This window comes from Copidosoma floridanum, unplaced genomic scaffold, assembly GCF_036245765.1.
Source record: "Copidosoma floridanum isolate Cflo_tuat_1 unplaced genomic scaffold, Cflo_Japanese_pri ptg000024l, whole genome shotgun sequence".
In the NCBI taxonomy this organism is placed as follows: domain Eukaryota; kingdom Metazoa; phylum Arthropoda; class Insecta; order Hymenoptera; family Encyrtidae; genus Copidosoma; species Copidosoma floridanum.
In genome coordinates, this window is record NW_028321901.1 from 10026579 (window position 1) to 10048878 (window position 22300).

A 22300-nucleotide genomic window follows, 5' to 3' on the forward strand; every position below is an offset into this window, starting at 1 on the left:
TTTAACGTAAAAATTACGACAAAGAAAAAATGTCTCCTATCTGCGATGTAATTGATAAATCCGAGACAATGACCATTCCTTATTTAAAATACGTTTACATGATGCATCAGTTCAAGTTTTTGAAGTTATTAAAAACCAATTTACAAGTGAACGAACTGATAGTGCCAATAGACCTTAGTGAAAATTATAACTGCAAATATTCAACAGAGAATCAATCTGTTCATTTTGAAGCATGGACAAAATAAGTATCATTACATATAGGTGTGTTTTAAGAGATGCTGTTAATGAAAAATCAAAGTGCATTTCATTTTCAACTGTATTGGAGTGCTTGAGACATGACACTGTTGATGCATTGAGTCACTTATCACCAATTTTAAAATTGATTAACTCAAAAGTGCTAAACCTTACTGTCTTACATTTTCAAAGCGATGGACCAACCACGCAGTACAAGAATAAGACCAATTTTCAATTATTTCAGGATCATTGTAAAAAATTGGATCTTCAAAAGGCTTCTTCGAACTTTTGAGCCCCTGGTCATGGTAAAAGCAGTGCTGATGCTACTGGAGCTACTATGAAATTTGTAATCAAGCTGTTGTGAATGGAAAAAATATTACGTCGGGCGATGATTTTGTACAAACTGTAAATAATGATTTGAATTAAATCTTTTAAATAGTATGGTCTGAATAAAAATCGGAGCTACTCTTCCTGAATTACCTTTCTTGTTTTTATTGTTTAAATTGTTCGCAATTAAAGCTTTATTCTTTAAATAATGAAGGATGGAATTCTCATATCAACAAAAAAAGTAAGTTAGTTACTAAAACAATCAATAAGAAGCAACTAAGTGATAAAGTAATAGTGAAAAGAAGCAATAGAAATCCGATTAGAATGAACTCAAAGAAATAATAATAATTAAATATTTTTAACAATTATAAATCAAACATTCAATTTTTTTTAATTGTGAATATTTTCGTAAGATCTTCTAATACAAAATTTTTATTAAACTGTCATAGAAATTTTCTTGAAACAATTCTTCACGATTTGTGCAATCGTAAGAAATAATATCCATTCGAAATAAATTTGAAATATTAATTCTGTGTACGAATTGTTCATTTTTTTTTTTCCTGTTCAGCTATATATTCAAAAATCATTAGATGAAGTAAAGAACTGAGTAAACTTAAGAAAATTTTTTTAAGAACATTTTCGTTTATTTGAATGAATAGAGTATCAAAATATTTCCACCCATGCAAAAAAAAGATTTATTAAAAAAAAAAAAAAAAAGGTTTCAATGATTTCTAATCTCGTTTTCATTTTTTGAACTTAACTTTTTCAAAAATAATTTATTCGAAACTTAGCGGCATAAAAAAATCGATCAAAATTAAATTTTTTTATCAATACCCAATCATATGCGATCTTTCATTGTAAGAACATTAAATATTCGTTTATAAAAATAGGTATTGTCAAAACTGAATAACACAACTTTTTTTCACTAATAGAGGTACTTGAATCGATTTAAATTATTGATATTCTCGTGTTTCAATGAAAAAATTTTTTCACCTTAAATTTATATATGTTTAAAGGTCGATGGAATCACTTATAAATGGGTGTATGCAGAATAAATCTGTGTGAAAACGTAAATTTGCAGCTTTTGAGCGGTGCGATTGTTATTTCAAGACGCTATAGTGCTGAGCAAAAGCTTGTAGTATTTCTTTAATAGAGTGTAAAAATTGAAAAAAAATCCCATAGAATAATGATGAAAGAAAACAACGGAGTAATAATTGTAAAACTCTATGTAGAATGACTGATTAGTATTGTCGAAAAATATCTGTTTAATGTAAAAGTAAGCAAGTTTTACATTTTTTACTTGTAGTTTAAAACATTACAAACAGTTCTTTGTGTAAATTGAGCATTATTTAATATACTTCCAATCTTTTTTTTTATTACCACTTCATACTAGATACGTGGGCTAAGTCAAGAGAAGACGGAAGCCAAATGTTAAAGGCTAATGAAATATTACCTATAATTGGAGATAGTATTCATCAAGTTAAAGTCATCGTTCCCAAGCGTCCGTGATGATAAAACAATTGAAAACTAGTTGTTGCAATAGTATGTATCTCATGATATAATGGTGGTTGCTATTTTTTACTATCACATTTTGTATTAGAACAAAGAGTTGGTAGAGCATAGTTGTGGTCATTTCAATTATTATAATCTAAATGAAGGGAATACTAATTATCTCTCCGTGCAAATCAGTTTGCAAGTAAATCATAACTGTAATGTGTGGATGCAGTCATCCAGAAATAAATCTATTGATCCTGTTTGTTGGTTTTGCAGATTCTGGTATCATTGCACGAAATCACATCAAACAAGGTTAATTAAATCATGGTTTTCTGAAACCAATTACTTAAGTTTAAAAAAAAAATATTAAAATTTTAATGTCACTTATTGTTGTTATTCGAAACACGTTTGTTTCATACATCTGAGTGAAAATGAAGTATAGAATAATTTGATTAAAAGTGATTCCATAGATCAATATAATATACAGAAGTCTCCTAAGAAATACGTCAAAAACAGTATTAACTCCAGTCCTATTAAAAAAGATTTTGAAGATGAAAAATAATTTTAAAATTTATACAAATTCAAATGAAAAAGTAGTTTCAATTACTTGAAAGTTCGACAAGAGATGATTGAAGATCAGCTATAAGTATTAAGTGGAAGGTACGAAAAAATCTGAAAGGAGTATGACAATACCTTAGTAAAGACCTTTGAGTTAAAATTTAAAAATATCCTCTTCTGTGTATAGTTGTAAGTTTTTAGACTGTAGAATGGTTTTTGATAAAATTTCTATTACGTCTAAGTAATATTCTGACAATGTAATTAGCTTCTCCATAAGTAAGGTCACATTGCCTGCCCATGACAACAAAAAATTGGCTACTTAAGCATTTTTATTTTTGTTCACAGGTATTTCTCATAGGTAGAAGCAAATTGTTGATTGTTTTAATTCCAGTTCTAAAGCCAATTGTCAATTATGCAAGCTATTTGTTTTAAGTTACATCAAAACGCATTTTATAGATTTTTACTTGCATGAGGTTCCAGTAATCAAGCCGTGTAGATGGCATTTAATATTCCTGCAGGCAAATTCTCGACTCTTCACAATAAAGTTCAACATTCAATTAATAGCGTTATGTAGGCAAATGGTGGCTTAAGTTGCATGCAAGATAACAAGAAATATTTATATTTAATAAGCTTTTTTTACTTGTATTAGTGAGGTGAAAGTGTACAACCGAACTACTGTCTTGTTGTCTATTCGACTCTCTCGCTGGCTACTCATCAGCTCACCCCTGCTACCGATCAACTGCACTCAACTTTCAGCTTCTATCTTATTATTTTTCCTACTCTTCTATCCTTTAGGGTTCTAACTAAAAGGGGCTTACGAATTCATGGCTATATACGTCTCCGACGGTGATCATTTCTATCTTTCTGTTAGCGTTATGTATGTGTCGTGTTGTTTATGTTGTGTGAATAAAATCTGTTAAGAAGAAAAATGGCAGATTTTATTGCCTAATCTTTGTTTCTCCCACTGACTTCTTACCCTGTGTAGTCGATATATACATATATACTAGCAAGGCTCTGCCCCTTGCGCGCTTCGCGCGCCAACCTTCCCCCTCCCAATACTCTATTTTAAAAAAAGAGTTGTGTGATTTAATATTACTACTTTATTTTTAGTCTTAAATTATGAATCATATGGCTTCTCACTTAAAAAAGAAACATATATTGCAAACAAATATTTTCATGAAAAGAAACGGAGTTTTTGGAATATAAGTTAAATTAAAAAGTTTTGTTGAAATTTTTGATATTTTTGTAACAATTAAATATAAAAATTTAAATTTCACTTATAATATTGGAAATAATTTAAGTAATTTAAACTTCACCCTTTTTATGGTTATAATAACCGTAGGCATTGTGACTTAATACAACATAGTAATGTTACAATTGAGAAACAACTGAAGTAAACTACAAACAAAAATTATTATTATAAAAAAAAGTTGCAAGATAATATTACAATTTCTAATAAAAACAAAAATTTGTAGTGTTACAAGTCGTAAAATAAGATCGAGAAATGAAGTATTGGAAGAAAAATGTGTTGACAAATGGAACAGATACAAATAAAAATGTTATACACAAAAAACAAAAATTTATAAAAACAAGCTATTTTGGTCAACGTTTTTCAATTTTCAATTGTATCAATAGAGCAGAATGTTTTGAAATGTTAAGAAAAGTTGATGGAATACTTTATAGTACATTAAAAAATGCTGCTATTTTTTTAGGTATAGTGAAACGTGGATCCAAAATTCATAATACTTTTGAAGAAACATGTAACTTTACGCTGCCATGCCAATTAAGAAAATTTTTTGCTTGATTTTTAACATCTGGAAATATATATGTGGCAAAAATTTATAAAAAAAATTGAAACAAGTTTTTATTGCAGATTTTTAAAAAGATTGAAATACAATGCTTCATAATATCAAAATTCAATTTTGAAATCTGAAGAAAACTCTAAAAAAATTCAAAAAAAAACCTTAGAAATAGTTGAAAGAACATAATGTTATTAATGTGATTCAAAAATATCCACTTTGGTATTAAATTAATTGTTTTAGAAGAATAGTTTCAACAGATTTTTTCAGTTTAAAAAATAGTAGTAAAAGTGGGTTTATACAAAAAATTATTAAATAAATATTAAATTATTATGTCTTTAATAATTTTTTCGTATTCTAAAACTTGATATCAATATTCGTTCAATTAACGAAAGATTTTAAAAATTATTATTAGATGTTAGACAAGGATACATTTAATATTAGCAATTGTCGAATAAATGCAAAATAACTAATGTTTGTTTCGATTATTTTGGGGAAAGATATAAACTTTTCAATGAATATCGTTATACTTATTTCTCATAATGTTTATACTTACTTTTTGAAAAATAAAATTCTAAATCATGTAAGAGAAGAAATGAAAACAAATAACAGCATAGACTATGTAACTTACGAAGGTGTTAAAAAAGTTCATAAATCTTATAGTGATTTTAACATAAATATTTTAATTAAATTTCTAAACAACATTTGTAAAGGCATATCTCCGCATAAGCCTAATTTAAAATTGAAACATTGTTATCTTATTATGAAATAATGTAATAAATAAACTGATTAAGAATTGAAGATAAAAAAAACTAGCGTGCCATTGCACTACCTCAAGAGTACTGTAAAAATGTGTGAACAAATTATATATATACACATTAAGGCCGTGATGAAAGAGGAGTAGAACAAGCTTTGGAGCGTTGCTCAGACAATGTGCTTAGAAATTATAAAGGGACTAAGGGGTTTTTTTTCAAAAGTGTTATGAAATCTGCGAAAGGGGGACTTATAACTAAAAATTACATATTCGATTTTATTTTACCTCATTTAGAGGTGCGACTGAAAAGTGGCTGAAGAAAGTTCTTAAAAGTTGTGAGGAGTGCTCATTGGGTTACATGATTGCGAGGGGCGCATAAGGGAGAACTAAGCAAAAATGTAAGTTAACAAAAATGAGGTAAAAACCTAAATAATTTTACCTTATCTCGAGTGGGCTCTTTAAAATGAGATGTTTAGGCTGAGGGGGTGGTGGGAGACTTGCCAAAAATTTAACTCAATAAAAATAATGTAAAAACCGATAGAATTTCACCTATATGATGGCGAGCTGAGGGCGTGGAAAGGGAGGTGGATGGGAGATGAGGCACTCTTCCTCCTTACAATCGTACATAAATTTCAGAATTTCTTTGTGTGCTACTAGTACTACATAATTACTTATAAATACATTTTCCTTTTTTCTTCTTCTTTTTTTATTGTTTTTCATATCTGTAAAGACATTATACAGTTTATTATAGAATCAAATTGTTTATTATGTTTTTTTTTTCACGTCAATACTATTACCACTGTAGCCATATTATCATAATGATTTCTTTTATAACTTTTTTCAACGATTTTTTTTTTTTGTGTTCTACAATACAAAGTTTTCTAGGCAATTTTTTTTTGTTTTTATCAAATTATATGGTACACTACGCTACTAGGACACAAAGTACAAACATGAGCACCCGAAGGGCGTGGTTGTTGTATGATGCTGCTGGAGTTGCGTATAATATTTCCTTATCGTACTGAGGGTGCAAAAAACTTTAATGCTCGTGTGTTCAAAGTGATCACAAGGGCGCAAAGTGGCAGTTGCACTTCGTGTTTGTGGTAAGGAAATTTATTGTATCTTTTAATATATGTATAGAAAAACTATTTTTTTATAGAAAAATGCATCTTTGAAATTGTTTGTAAACATGATTACTATTTATGCACAAGTGTTAAGTTCTTAACTAAACTAAAAAAATTTTATTAACTTAATGACCATGCTATTCTTTATTGTTAGTCGCTGTAGCCTAGCTGATCTTCTCGTGGCAGATCACCCTGCACTTGGATGATTGTCGGTTTCAGTGGTTTAGCATTTACTACGTTTCCGTCTCTTGTAATATTATTTCTGTCTCGTATACCTACGAACATTCTTGACAAATTTAGTATTATTGACCATTTTCTGTGTACATAATGCTTATGCTAGTTTTCTCATTACATATTATTGTACCGTCATTATTTACTTTACTTACTTAAGGGAACTATAAAGTGAATAATGTAATGTGTTAGTTGCATGAGTGATTAAATTATATTTGAATATTTGACTTTGTTATTATTTTATTTATTTATTTAGATATCAATTAAGGGTTCTCTCGTAGCTATTTTAAACAATTTCTTTTCTTTTTGCCTAGGACTGAGTGTATTTTTAGGTACAGAATCCAGACAGGTCGTTAAAATTTTTAGTTAAAAATCTGTTCGTTTTTTGTCTCCATTCTGGAAAGAAAGGTGTATGTTTGCTTGCTTGAACTTCTTTAATCTCATCACTTATGAAGTTATGTTTTGCACTGGTTTGTATGTTTTTTTTTTTTTTTTTTTTTTTTTTTTATGGTAGGGTGGGCATTTGCTGGAAAGTGAGTTCGTTGTTTTAGTAGCAGGTTTGCCTTATTATTTCAGCAAATTATACTATGGCTTATATTACAGCTGAATATTATAACTCATAATTGCTGTAGGTTTTTCGGAACTTCAGTGGAAGTGCGTCTGCTCTTGGAATATTCTGACATCGTTTATAGAGATATGTACTATTTTCTTGAGTACCCTTATTTATACAGATACGTATGTATATGTACATGTATATTTATTTTCAGATTTATTCCGTTGTCATTGTATTAACGAATATTTTTTGCCAGAAATTTTAGTAATAGTTGATCGTCGATTAATGTTCAGTTTAATATCATAATTAATTATGCAATCATAACTTCTTCTTTATGATCATAAGGCAAACGACTTCTTAAGTTGAACAATAATCGATTTATTTTTGTCATTGATTTTGTTAGCAGGTGAAAAGTACAATGATCTTTATAAATGAAGTAGTTAAGGAATTATAGCTGAGCTCCTGAGTAATAAAAATTCCCAAATACAACTGTATTTCTCGATAATTTAAATAAAAGTATCTTGAAAATAAGTTTTTTTTTGTCTTAAAAATTTGCATACTCTACATCCTTGAAATTTATTAATTATACACATCTGAAGTTGGCCACATTCACCTCTAAGTGTATTTGTAAATATTTTGTTGTTAAATTTTTTGTTTGTATTGATGGTTACATTTTTCTTGTATTTGTTAGTATTTTTTCTAATTTACGGGTTTTTTTTTCACATGGAAACAAAATAGTTTTTTCATCTATGTATTTAAAGGTAAAAGTATAATTTTGTTATTATGAATAATGTTCCTCATTAATTCTAACAATTCATTTTTAACGAGTGCAAAATATGATGAACTAGTTATTTGTACAATGATTTGTCTTTTCGAATGTTGAATGTACAGCTATTTGCCGTATAAAAATTTTTGACGTGTATTTTTCTCTTTTTTTTTCTCAATACACTTAACTGGGCATGGCTAAGGCATCGTATGATAGGTTGAAAAGTAGGTTGCATGTATGTTTCAATTACCATGCCATTTTATTTTATTTGTCTGTATTATATTTATTTATTATTATTTCCAAGTTTTCTATGTCCATTTTAAGTGTTTTTCAATTTTAATTTACTTTTGTTATATTTTACGCGGTGCGTAAAGGCGCCTTGGAAGATGAAGAGGCAAGCTTGCTTAAATTAATCTTTCTTCACTTCTTTCTCTTATAGATAAATATGTAAATATACGTTCGGAGAGTTTTTTTTGTATGACTCATTTTTCCATATCAATTATCTAGCTCGTCCAAGGGCCGCGAAAGAGGAAAAGTTCCCGAGACAGGAAGTGCTAATATTAATATCTATTCTTGCTTTATATTTTTTGGTAATGCTTATGTCTGTGAGTAAACGTCGAGATAGAGAGAAAATTTGTCTTAGTCTGTACTGATGCCTCTTAGTCCCTTTCACTTTTCTTCCCCTTTCCCTGTTGCGATTTCCTTGTCTTTCGGAGCCGGCGCTTTCAATATACAGGTTTAATTGTGTTTACTTCTGAAATTCGTATTTCCTCGTTTCTCTATAATTTCAGATCATGATTCTTGTAATCGATACCGACTATCTTGCGCGGCCCTTTGTATCGATCATCATATTTCCATTCAGACGGCTCCTTTAACGTATATACCTTTTCGCCTTTCATTAAAAAATGTATGTTTAGCGTCCTGTTGTAGTAGAACTTTGATCGGTATTTATTTCGTGTTTTGGTCATTGTTGCTAATATTCGTGGTAGTGTAAGCGTCCCCATTATTTGTTGCATTAGCTTCGTACATGTTTGGCCTGCTTCTGACCTCTTGAAGCTTAATGGGACTTATGCCTTTCGACCAAATATAAGTTCCTGAAGTGTGTAGCCTATGTCTGGTGCCCCAACGTATTGTAAGCAAGCATACACAAAGGTAATAGCTCGTCATGTTTCTCGGTCTCGCTGACGTAAGCTTTCAAGTATTTTGTTAAGACGTTACACCGTGACTCTGAAAGTGAAATGCCGTGCTCCCAAGTTTTTTAATTTTGAATAACCGCGTAAACTCATCCATCATTTTATTCATAAAATGTATCCGTTGGTCCTATAATAACTTTTCAGGCGCTCCAAGTATGTTACAAATTTTTTTGTTAGGCTTTTACGTTTCTTCAGCTGTTACTTATAGCCATTTAATGAAGACCTGTTAATAATCGAGATTTTCTCAAACGCTCCACTAGTCATGTCGGTCATAAGCATAATTTGCTTTGATTTTATACGCACTAATTTCCCCGTCTAGCACGATATGCACCCGAGTACAAATTGCCTCTTCTCGGCCCTCATGTTTCTCCAATAATAGTCTCTCGCTATGTTTAACTTTGTAATGTAATGTACTATTTTTAGTATCTTTTCACCAGTTTTGGCGAATTTAACTTTAACTATTAGATATGTGTACAGTTTTGATAAGTAAGACTATGCTGGTTCAAGTTGCAAACGTTGAAAAAAGTAAAAAAACAGTATTTTTCGGCGTAAATTTTATTTATTCTTTCATTAACTTTTTATTATTATTATTGTGGAGTGTTTCAAAATATGTGCTCAACTGATGTGTACGTATGCGCATGCAATTTCAGATCTCTTCGATCATACTGAGCTGAGTTATAATCGGCTCATTACAAAATATGCCAATCAGTCTATGTAATTCGTCTAAAAGTTTTTAATCAATCATCTTTTAACGTTAAGTTTAGCTCACACCCTTTCGATTTTAAACAGATATTTTCGGTTGTGGCCGGCTTTAAAAATGTAATATTTGAAAATATAAAACCCTTCTTCTATACTCATTTACTCCTTGCTAGCTGTCAACACCAGCCATCACTTTTATGTTCATTATACCGATACTTTGTACTACATATCCTTAAAAGTTATGCTTACTCTTGCATAGTTTTTATTGCCTTACTTGATGCACCATACGTAATTAGTCACATTTTTAAACGTTTTAAATTTTTCAAAGTGCGAAAAACCTTTTAGTCTGCAAAAAATTTAAATAAGAAAGGAGAAAAGCCTACAAGTCATCTCAAAGTTTCACAACTATATTTTAGAAGAAAATATTCTTTCATGTACTCATAATAATTTATACTTACAAATCTACGGAGAAGTTCTGATTCATACGCTCAGAGTACCATCCATTTAATTCAATTATGTAAATCTGTTTTATAGGTTAGAGAAGGACAACCTAGAACTGCGAAGACAAAAAGACAGTACAAATGAAGAAAACTATTCCTTACACTTACAGGTACAACAAAAGAACTCGGAATTAGAACGTCTGAAGACAGAAATAACTGCTCTCAGTTCTCAACTTGAAAGTGCAATAATTGCCAAATGTCAAGCACTAGCTATTGCTGAAGAAGTGAAAAGCCAAGAAATATCTTTAGATTTCAGGTACATTTTCTTTATAATGCCCGTTTTTATCATAATTGTTAATAATTATTAAATATCGTGATATTTAATTATAATGAAATACAAATCTCTAAATAAAGTGCAACTAACACGGTTGCATCGAAATAATTTTATTAAAAACCAATATTCTCATCAACAATTGACGTCATACCATTAATGCATTGATGCAGATATTAACATTTATCTGTGTGAAAATCCCTCAATATTTAAAACCAGATATTATTTTAGAATGTTTTATTCAATAGTTTTTTTTTTTTTTTTTTTTTTATCTCTATCCACATGTATGCCGGATTTTAAGGTAGTAGTTCAGTAAAACGACTAGACGATACATTTTTCTAAAATTTTGCGCGTGGCTTAAGTTTGCTATAGTTCATCATAAGTCCAAATTTGGAGATGCCTAGCCGTGTAGTTTCGGAGATATTAAAGTCTTACTGTTGATCTTCTAACACGTGAGAGATAGGAAAGCGCCTGGTTTGGGGTAGGATTCAAAACGAAATCATTCATAACTCCTAAACGAAACGATCAATCCTTCCAAAAAAATGATATGTTATAATTGATACATAAATAAACTAAACACCAAGTCTCAAGAAGCCTAGCCGTACAGTTTTTGTATTTCAGCTTTCCAAAGTTAAAAACTATCGTGTAGTTGCGTGAAAGGGACAATAACAGCTGTACAGTAAAGACTGCATAACCTATGTATACTCTATAGCGCAGTATGATAACAAGTCAAGTCATTTTTGATAAAGTAAGCTTTAACAAATATACAACTAGTGGCCATCAGTTTGAATTACTGCGAGTGTTATTCATACGAACGATTTTTGTATAGATATACTGATTAGTCGAGTTCGAATAACACAAAAAAATCTTACACTTGAATCTTTTATCTACATGTTAAAAGTAAAATTCTTATTGATAAAATCAACAAGCTCTAATCCTAGCTGTTTTTTATCACATTCTTTTGAGCTATAAAAGTTAATATCAAACGACATAATGCACGCTACATTAAAATTAATCGTAAACATACTTGAAAGTTTGCATTTATTAAGTAAATCTCTAAAGTTTTGCTCATTATTACTGGCTTTTTCAGACATCTAATATTTAGGTTCATAAAAAAATAATTTATTTACCTATCATTGTTCACATACAACTCCGAATATTAGCTCAGGGCAGTGATTTAGTTAATTTTTGTAGGAATGTCTTAACTGCAAGATAACATATAAAATTCAATTAGTATTGTACATAATTAAACCACAGTCCAATGGCCCGAGTAATAGCTGATAATTAATGTAAATAAAAAAAAACTTGGGTGGTAATTCTATTAACTGTTTTTATTTTAAATAATACATAAAATACGATTCCCCGCTACACCATCATGCGTGCCACTTATTAATCTCTGTTTTCTTGACGATAAGTGTACCTGATAAGGCCCTTATTATTATTTTTATTTATATCATCGGAGTACTTTTCATTTATATCATCAAACAAACAATTTAAGCAGCTGAGTATGCACACTAGGATTCAGTCAACTTGTAGCTTAAAAACTGGTAAGACGTCTGAGTAAACAGTTTTTTAAATTTTTGAAACATCTAAGGATATGGTCAATACGTTGAAAATTGACTGATAAAACCGTACAGTTTTAATAAAGTTATGGTCTTGAAGTGAATGCCTTGATGAAAAATAATTAAGATACATATTTGTTGTGTAAAATATAGACGAAGATATATGTATTCAATCTTTAGTCACATTGACGAATTTATTGCGCACTCATGCTTCCACAAAATATGATTTTAGGTTTTGCTAAAGATTTGTAAGATAGTTGATAATGTAAAACATAGGCGTACACTTACAAAAACTAGAGAACGATTTAAATGCATTGTTGCAAACTCAAGTTAATGCCAAGTTTATGCCAATGACGCTTAACCCGTGGCTGCAGTGACTTGGAATTATTTTAAAGTAATAATGTCAAAGTTTGGGTAGCTTAGTCCTTACATGGTAGTGTCAGATTCACAAAAAATTCGCCAATTAAATTATTTGCAAAAAGATAAGTTTATACTTATGAGTTTTTGAACTTCAGAATTATATGTTTCTCCTCTTATCTAGCACATCAATACTGATATGGACAGTTGGAATAGCTACGTTACTTTATTTAGCATTTCAACCTAATACCGTAAAAAACAGAAAAATGTTAGTGTTAGTATGTTTAATCATTGTAACATTAGAAATATGGACGATTTTGAAATTCATAGTATTTGTGTTACACTGATCTTAATCGTTGAATAACACAAAAGTATTATTCACAGCTATATGCTAATTTTCCAAACTTATTTTATGGTAAAGATTTTGCTTCTCTATTGAGCAAAGAGTACTTTCTCAACCGCATTTTGATTTGTCATTAGCCGCTCTAAGCAAAATGAGTCATTATAAAATGCTTCAATAGATTTTTGATTATAACTTGACAATATAACAATTTTCTAGTAAACACATCAGCTTATTGTTTTACTTTAGATGCACGTGCACATGTAGTCTGATTAGTATCAATGTTATGAAACTCATGTAGGTATAATTTTAGTTTCAGTCGTTTACCGATCATTGTAGAAACAAGATAAGAGCGTTAAGTATAAACGTATAAAATAGTTAGTATAATGAGTTGGACAAATAAGTTTTTGTTAATAAAACATAAAAAAATTAATAGATTTCGATATGCATACAAAAAATGTTTGTAACTCAAGAACTAAAGATAAGTATCAAAAGCTTTTAACTGAGCTAATTATGATAAAAAAGAGAGAAATAAAACTTGATAGATTTAATCAACAAGCGATTGTACCCCAAGAACATAGGTTAAAAGAAAATGCTAAGTAATAGAAAAACAATAGTAATTATTAAAACAGAGAAAAATTACGTATTTTGTGGGTATGCACAAATATTTCTATTGGTAACACCCATTTCTTGGAAAAAATTAGTACAGATGCATTAACATTAAGTTTTATATCTTAAAAATTGTTATCATGGACTTACTTGGAATTTTAGGAGTATTTTAATTGAAAACCTTTATAATTCTATAAAGATACTAGTTGTTGGAGAACAGATGCCAAAGTAGCTTAAAAGATTCGGCTTCCAGTCACTTCTATGGCAGACTGTTCCGCATTTAAACTTCTAATATTGGTCACTACATGCGTTTAACACAACGGAGCCTATAAATTTATGTTTTTGTTTTCATAATGTCAAGTAAATAAAAAAAATCTACTTCAACATTGAATAGGATGGTATGAATAGTGATGTTGATAATGATAAGAATAAAGAGTTGTAAATATCAATAAATTTTTCTCCAAGAATACGATTAAATATATTTGACGAATTTATGTTGTAAATCATACAAATGTTGTGAATCTAGTTTTGGGAATGTAAATTTTTCAAGTTTAAAATAATACTACGTGATTTAACAAAACGTAAAATATTTAATAATTGTTTTCCTAACATTTCACATCGTACATTATCATAGAGCGTACTCACAAATTATAGACTGCAGAAGCAGTTTTTGCTAATCAAATAACTTGATAATTTTTTTAAGTAAAAATACTTTTTTTTTTGGCTTTAATTTTTAAAATATTTAATATTTTAATTGCAGTCGTCAATAAATAGTTTTCCACATTAATTTTTTGCAGAATCTTGTATGTATCCTAACCTTCGGTATAATGTATAACTATCGTATGCACAAAACTCTGCAAATTCAAGTAGTCTGCAAAAACTTAGACAATACTTTTTGTAGTCACTGAAATTGCAGCGTGCGCACAAAAATTAATGTAAACAACAGATCGTGCTTGCCTGTTGGCTGTAGAGAGGGCTACTTTATCTCAGACGAGGGGCTAGCTTGCTCGTGGAGATGGAGCCTGCTAAACTCGTTTTATTTTATATATTAGTATAATATAAAGCACCATTAAACATAAAAAAGCCTTTGTTTTAACGTCAGTTATAAATAATGGGTTAAAACTAATGTTATATTCTGTGATAAAAATTCAGAACTTTCAAAACAATTTTCTATAGTATTTTCTATACATTATAGTAACACAGCGCACTTAAATCATTTTGTGTTCATGAACTGACCAAGTAATAAGATAGCACAATGCCTTTAGACCCATGGTTAAAGAAAATGTTTTTTTCAAAATTTAGTTTCTATGAAAAATGCTACAGTAAAATTTTACTAATATATAAAGCAAAGTCGCTAAGACCGTTGTAATCGCTAACCGCGAAAACTACTGAACCGATTTTGCTGAAATTTTGCACACTGATTCATGATACTTCCTAGATGGTTTAAGTATAATTTTTATCTTAAAAAATTAAATAACAATAGCAATAAATGAGCTCAAAGTTTTGCAAAAATACGCCAGCTTTTCACTTTAGTTCAGTAAAATCCGCTAGGTGGCGTCGACATAAAATCGAGGCTACCTGCAACAGAATTAAATAAGTGTGGTTATAATACGCCGGAGCGTCTCGACAGTGATGTAGTCGTGCTTCGGCAGTTCAACGAGCTGTATAGAGAATGCTGATAATAGTCTTGCAGCTAAGTATTCCGGTTACGGACGACACTCTTCACTAAGGGGGAAGGGACCTAGGTGTCCATTTACCCTGAATCTCGATAAGTGCGATAAAAAAAAAACTTAATTCCAACTGATGCCGTCTCTGCCACAATACCAGGAGACATATCTAGCCAGAGCACAATCTTCACCAACTCTCTTCAGAGATGTGTGGTAGTCCCACCATCCCATCTGATGCAGTTAAAGAATTTGTGGCTACAAACGTAAGCAAGGGAAAACAGCTCTAAGGGGCACGGGCAGCCACAACGGCTACCTTCTTGGCCGTCGCGTCCCCAATGCGCTTACCCACATGTTCCCGTCTAACGATGAGCAGTTGGTTATCCGGGGAAAGACCTGAGACGAGATATTCTTTGGTCAGCGGCGTACCTCCCTCCATCACAGTCTTCGTACATCGAGACTCCCAGGGTAAGAATCAAGCAACCCGTAGCCAGCTCTTCATTATCAGGAATAATAATAAAGAATAGCCTGGAAGTTTCACTACTGGCGCTTTTTAGGGTCATTGTAAGTATTTACGTTCCCTACTTAACCATCAGTTTTATCGGTTCTTTTTAGGATCCACCTAAGTGTAAACTACCTTGCCAACAAATACATTTTTACTACCATTTTTGGAAGCGATTCGTCGACTAAAATACTATGTTAACTAAAGACGGGCACTATTAAACCAAGTCAGCCATTCACTAGCAGACGTCACCTCCGGAGTTGTTCTTCGCAAGGCTGGAAAACCCGGTGACCGACGACCCTATACTACCCTCTCGACTCTAAGCATTCAACCAGGAATCACTGATCCTCTCCAAGGTCTGCGCTGGGCAAACCTATAACAGCTATAAAGGAAAAAAAAATTGAGCCAATGGGACAGCCTCCACTGTACAAGTATCACTAACCAATCTCCCCATCTAAGATCACCAAAACAACTGAATCTACAAATAAAAAAGGTGCTTTAGACACCAACGTCTTCGACGTTATATCGGGAGACGTTGGGAAAGAGCACTACAACTAGCCCCAAAGCTTCGGACTTTGTAATTTTTCTTCCGATCAGTCTGGGTTTTCAACAGCAAGCCAGAGAAGATCACCCTGAGGTATGCAGGCAGTCACAATTGCTGTTAACTGCAGTCAAAAAAGAGTTAACTTAAGAACCTCACCGGTCTTTTTTGGGGCCATCGGACGTCGAACTACCTTGCCAACAAATATATTAGAACTTAACAATGTTGACAGAAAACAGCTTTTAGGGGTCACAAAAATTTTAAGCATGCCAAAAGTCGCAAGAGGGTGAATTGAAAGGAAAACTTGAAATGTATCTAATAAATACAATTTTACTTTGGCGTCAAGAAACTGGCGCAGAAAATTTATCGAGATTGAAACAGCAGCGTCAAAATCGACAAATAAAGAGTCCATTACGTGAGAGATCAGCTTTTCATCGTACCCTCACAGCAATCTCTGAAATCTTTAAAGATCCTACTTCAGATTTTTTAATGAGTAGAAAATGTATTTGTGTTTTTGTGACAATAAAAATGTAGGGTTTAAGGTCCAGGACTTTTTTGCTCTAGTAATAAAGTTGTGAGATATAAGAAAAAAAAATTTTTTTTTAATATAAATTTTTTGGGGGTTTAAAATCTTAACAGCTTTAAAAAATAGTTGTTTTCGTGAATTACGCGGGAGAAACTGTAAATCAACGGCTTCTTATGGCCACCGATTATTTTATGGCATAAAAAACGCACGGTACTTTTCAGCATAATTATTTTTTTGAATTCTTATACCTTATTATTTGACCATACAAACTATATGGATTCCGAAAACATATGTTTTTAATAAGAAGATTTTTGTTCTGAGATGTATCAGGAATATGTGTTAAACTTCTAACTAAAAATGTTTCACATTACATGTCAACACACTACGGTGTTTTATTTAGTAAGTCTCGGGCGAAGCCGAGAGGGGGGCCGCTAGTTACTAGATAATAGTGATTATTCTTTCACTATTCTGAGTACAGCGTATATGATATTTAATAATAAAAATTATATGATGAGCACTGTAATTCTACATGCACTGTAATACTTTTTCTATGTCCCATTAAAATTAATGTTTTAAGTGTAAGCTGGTTTTTAGAGTTAGCAAATGACAAAAATTGTATTTTCTAGTAGTTAGCCAATGGTAATAATAATTTCTGTTACTAATAGTACTTATCCAAATAACACGTGGTAATAAAAGTAGTGTCTCGTATCAAAGTTACATGCAGATGTTCTTTTTTGGCAATCTTATGTAATGACATGTGTATGCACACACACACACACACATAAATATTTTTGGTTAGGTAATTTTTTGATAAAAATTGTATTAAAAAAAACAAAAAATAAGAACCTTTTTCATTTTTCGTTTTTTTATACAATTTTTTATTGAAAAGTAACCTAATCGATAATATTATCACATTAAATTTCAAGACAAAATATTAAAATATAATAATTTTTACAATTTAAATGTTACTCAGATAATTAAAAACACGAAAAAATTAGTAATACTTTTGACAAATTAATTACTTATTATCAGCTGGTCCTTGCACCCCATTTGCGTTCTTACCATTAACAGAGATTTGTGTGAAGTAACATAAATAATTTTGCACTTGTAAAGAAATAAAGAGAAAATTCAAGATTAGAAAATTTAGAACGACCTATGAAAAATCATAATTTGTAAAATCATAGTGTATAAATTTTTCGGAATAAATTTTTTAATACACGAATTGTTTATTTTTCTTTATTATCACAGGACATTATTTCATAAAATTTTATCGTCATACAATTTTACGACTCCTTAAAAATATATCTTGTATACTGTCATACAATTTAAAATCTTCTTAAAAATATGTTGCATACTACGCTTAGATTTGTTGACGCAATCAAATCAACTACCCAACAAAATGCAATCATACCCTTAAACCCCCAAGAAGTTTTAACTGCAGGAGAAGAGTGAGCGATGGGTGGAGGATGCATAGGTAATGTACGGAGGTCGTCACACACACGTGTGTGTGGGTGGGTGTGTGTGTGTGTACTAATGGGGCTCCGCCATAATTTTAGAAAATCTATAAAGAACGTTATTATTCCAGAATATTACATATTCGATAATAAAGTGAAACAATGAAAAAAAAGATAATATTTACAAAAATGTATACCATAGGTAAAATAACTGTTGTATTCCCAAAAGACCTGAAAAGGTTTTACTTGAAATCAATACTAAGCAAAGTTCGAGATAAAACTTCATCTTCCAATTCAAAAACTTTTGATAATATTGTTTGTAGTACATTTAAAGAAACAGCTATTACAGTAGGATTAGTAGAAAATAATTCACAAATTGACAATATTTTTTAAAAAGCTAGTAATGTGATGTTACCCTTTTAATTACGTAATTTTCTTGCATGGTTTATTTTATTCGAAAAAAATTCTGTTAATGACATAATTAACAGTGAAACTTACTAAATGTAATTTCGTGAAATGTTTTTAAAGTTGAATAACGATGAGAAACTTATTTATGAAAAAGTTACCACTTTTCAAAACAAAATTTTTTTTATTGATGGTTCTGGTGATTCTGGTGAAATTTTTTCATATAAAACGTTGATATAATATTTTATTTCAATAAAAAAAAAAAATTTTATCCATGGCTAGGACAGGTATAGCTTTGATTTCATTACGAAAAGTAATGACCAGCCACAGAACTTTTAAATTACCATTGAATTTAAATTTGATTGAAAATGCTTTTTTAAGATTAGAATCTGATAAAAAATTACGTAAAGTAGATGTCATAATTTAGGACGAAGCTTCTATGATACCAAAAAAGCCTTAGAAATAGTTGACAGAACTCTAAGAGATTTGTGTAATACAATCACACCGTTTAGAAATAAATTACTAATTTTAGGAGGTGACTTTCATTAAATTCTACTTGTGGTTAAATATGATTATAAACTTGAAATAATAGAAGAGACTATTGAATGCTCAAAAAATTTAGAATATATTTGAAATTTCACATTTAAATACAAATATTAGATTAATAGACAGAAAATGTTTGTCGTTTTTACTGAATATGAGTAATGGAAAAATAGATTGTTTAAAAATACCTGAACAATGGAAAAGAAACGATGTTTGTTCGAAAATTTCTTAGTAATGTTAATAGTTCTTTAATAAATAATGTAATATTAACGTTCCATAATAGATACACTTATTTTGTGAGCAATAAAATTTTAGAAAATATGAAAGGAGAAAAATTAACTTATTATAGCATAGACCGTGCTACTTAAAAACTTAAAAAGGAGTTGATAAGACGGATGATAATATTGACATAAACTTTCTAACCAAATGTTTAAATAATATTCGAGAAGGACTTCCACCACACGAATTAAATTTAAAATTAATTATTTAGTTGAGTTAATGAGAAACTTAAGTATTTCCGATGGCCTTTGTTATCGTACAAGATTAAAAAAAATAACGAAATTATTTAAATATAACATAGAAGCAGAAATAATTACAGGTGACGAACAAGGATGTAGAGTTTTTATACTGAAAATAATATTATGTACGTATAGATCATCACTTCCTTTTATTTTATACAGAAAATAATTCCCCTTTGTATTAGCTGTTTCAATGACTTTTCTCACATCTCAAAGTCAAAGTTTTGATTCTGTAGGATTATGTGTTAAAAAACCTTTATTTTCTTATGGACAATTATATGTTGCCCTTTCGAGATGTAAAAATCCAAGTAATATTTTTATACAAACTGGAGCTGAAAATAAAATTAAAACACAAAATATTGTTAGTTTCGAAATTTTTCAATAATTCAATAAAGTTTAGGTACTCATCTATCTACATTAACTACATTAAAAAATGTTTTAAAAAATTTTAAGAATAAAATATTTTTGATCCATCTACAAATGTTCTATGTTTTATAGTTTTGTCCGTAATTTGTAAATTTGCAAGTCTCATTAAAAAAAATTAAAAATTCAGAAAAAAAAATTTTCTGCTTTTTACATGAACATAAATTTTTTCCAGGTTCTTTAAAAATGTAACAAAAATTAATGCAAAAAAAGATACTATGAATTGACATTATCAATTTAAAAATTGAATTTTTTACTTATTTTAGTTCACACAATGCAGTTGAGGTAAAAAAATATCATTCAACTCTCACAATTAAATAAATGCAACTTGTAATAAAAAATTATGTTTCAGTTTAAAAGATTTATTCATATGCGTTGTATACAAAACAAAATTTTTGAACCCTGAAAAGTTAATAGAACGTAAAAAGACACATAAAATTATTATACGTTTGTGTATTTGTATAATTGTATTTACTTGAAAACAAAATTATGTTATGTATAAAAAAAACACAGTTTAGAAAAAACAATTGCACGCATATATTGTAATAACAAATTTAAGAGATTAACACATTTAAAAAGACGTATGAAAATTTACAGTACATGTGAAATCACACAAATTTGTACAAAATGTTAAAAAGGATTTTCAAGGTTAGAAATCTTAAAAAGACATATGTAAATTCACAATTTATAAATTCATAATGTACAATGTTTTTTAAATAGATTGTTATTTTGGTACACAAATGGTTTTTTTTTTCTTCATTATTACACGATATTTTTACAAAATATTTTACTATAATACAAGTTCAAGACTTGTTAAAAATATATCAAAATCTCTTGTACAAGACTTGAATTGATTGGCACAATCAAAACAACTGCCTAACAAAACGCTATTATTTTCTAAACTGTTAAGGTTGTTTTGAAGTAAGGTGGTGATGAAAGGGGATGCCTGAGGGATACATGGAAGATGGCAGAGAGAGTGAGGGATGGAGAACAATGTAATTTAATAGACGAAACAGCAAGAAAATAAACGAATAACAAGATATTTTGAGGGGTATGGGTTAAGGATGGAGAGAGATTTAGGGAGTTTCAAGGCTGAATCCGCTCAAAATCACCATATAATACAGAAATATACACATATATACACATATCTTACTGTATTATGTAGTGATTTGAGAGGGTCATTCCACCCAACCCCCTTCACCTCTCTTCGCTCCCCCTCAGCCCCCTCTAAATAAGGTAAAATTCTTACATTTTTCACGTTATTTTTATTGTGTTAAATTTTTGGTTTGCCCTTCAGCCTCCCCCCTCAGCCCCCTGCCACTCAATTTTTATGAGCCTTCCTCAGCACCTTCTCCTCTCCCCTTAGCCCTCCTCTAAATAAGGTAAAATTTTATTAGTTTTTACCTCATTTTAATTGGGCTACAGTTTTGTTTACCCCCCTCTTAATTTTATAACCCATTAACAGTATGACCCAATATTATTTTATTTAGCCCCTTCTCCACCCCCACCCAATTTTATAACCCAATAACAGTATATTCTAACACAATTTTAAAGATATCCTGCTTTACAACCCCTTAGCCACGTCTTTGAGATAAAATATCGGTTTTCATGCCTTAGGAAAGTTTCAATATTTGCTTCCTTTTCAGCCACTTTCCACCACTTTTAAAAATTCTTTCATGTATCTAATTTCTTAGCATATTTCCGTACTACCTTTAAAGTAGTGCTAATATGATGTAAAAATACAAAGTGTGGCATTCCAAGGTCTTATTTTCGTGTTGTTCTGCGTCTTCCGTCGTGACGCTATATTTAAGGGGGATGTGGGATGTGACTACTACAGCACCAAAGAGCCTGTACAATTGAACGAAGTGGCCAAGGTTATAACTATACCCTATCTCATGCCTCTTACCTCAAATTATGATTCATCGGGAGTGGATGAAGTGTTACTTATCTTTTACCTAATTTGTCCCTGAATTGTTAAAACTTTCTCTTAACTCCTTTTTCAAATTTCTCCTCGTTCAAATATATTTTTGGTTGCACTTTTCATTGTAAATCTAAAAATTTGCACTGACTCTCTGGCTTCGGGCTAGCAGTTTATTCATAAAACAGACGTTCTTAAAAAAATATGTCTTAGGTAGTAATACACTAGTAAGTACATTTTTTCTTGATTTATTTCTACATATCGTGTCACATATTTCTTTTGTTGTATTTAATCCACCGGTAAAAATTTCAGTGATACATTTTTGACAAATTCAAAACGATCAATTTCCTTTCGCTGATATGTTAGAATCTTTTCGTAAAAATGTTTCTTTATTTTCAAGTTGTTTTGCTTGTGGATCCACACTTCTTATTTTAATGT

At 30.3% G+C, this 22300-nt stretch overlaps 1 protein-coding gene across 2 annotated transcripts in view; it reads left to right on the top strand.

Annotated features, from left to right (window-relative positions):
* Positions 1 to 22300, top strand: part of Mgtor (nuclear basket protein megator) — a 447637-nt gene that overhangs the window by 52234 nt on the left and 373103 nt on the right. For both annotated transcript variants that reach the window (XM_014352167.2, XM_089595083.1), the window contains exon 3: positions 10264 to 10485. In XM_014352167.2, coding sequence (XP_014207653.2) covers positions 10264 to 10485 — 222 coding nt within the window. The remainder of the gene's footprint in view (positions 1 to 10263; positions 10486 to 22300) is intronic.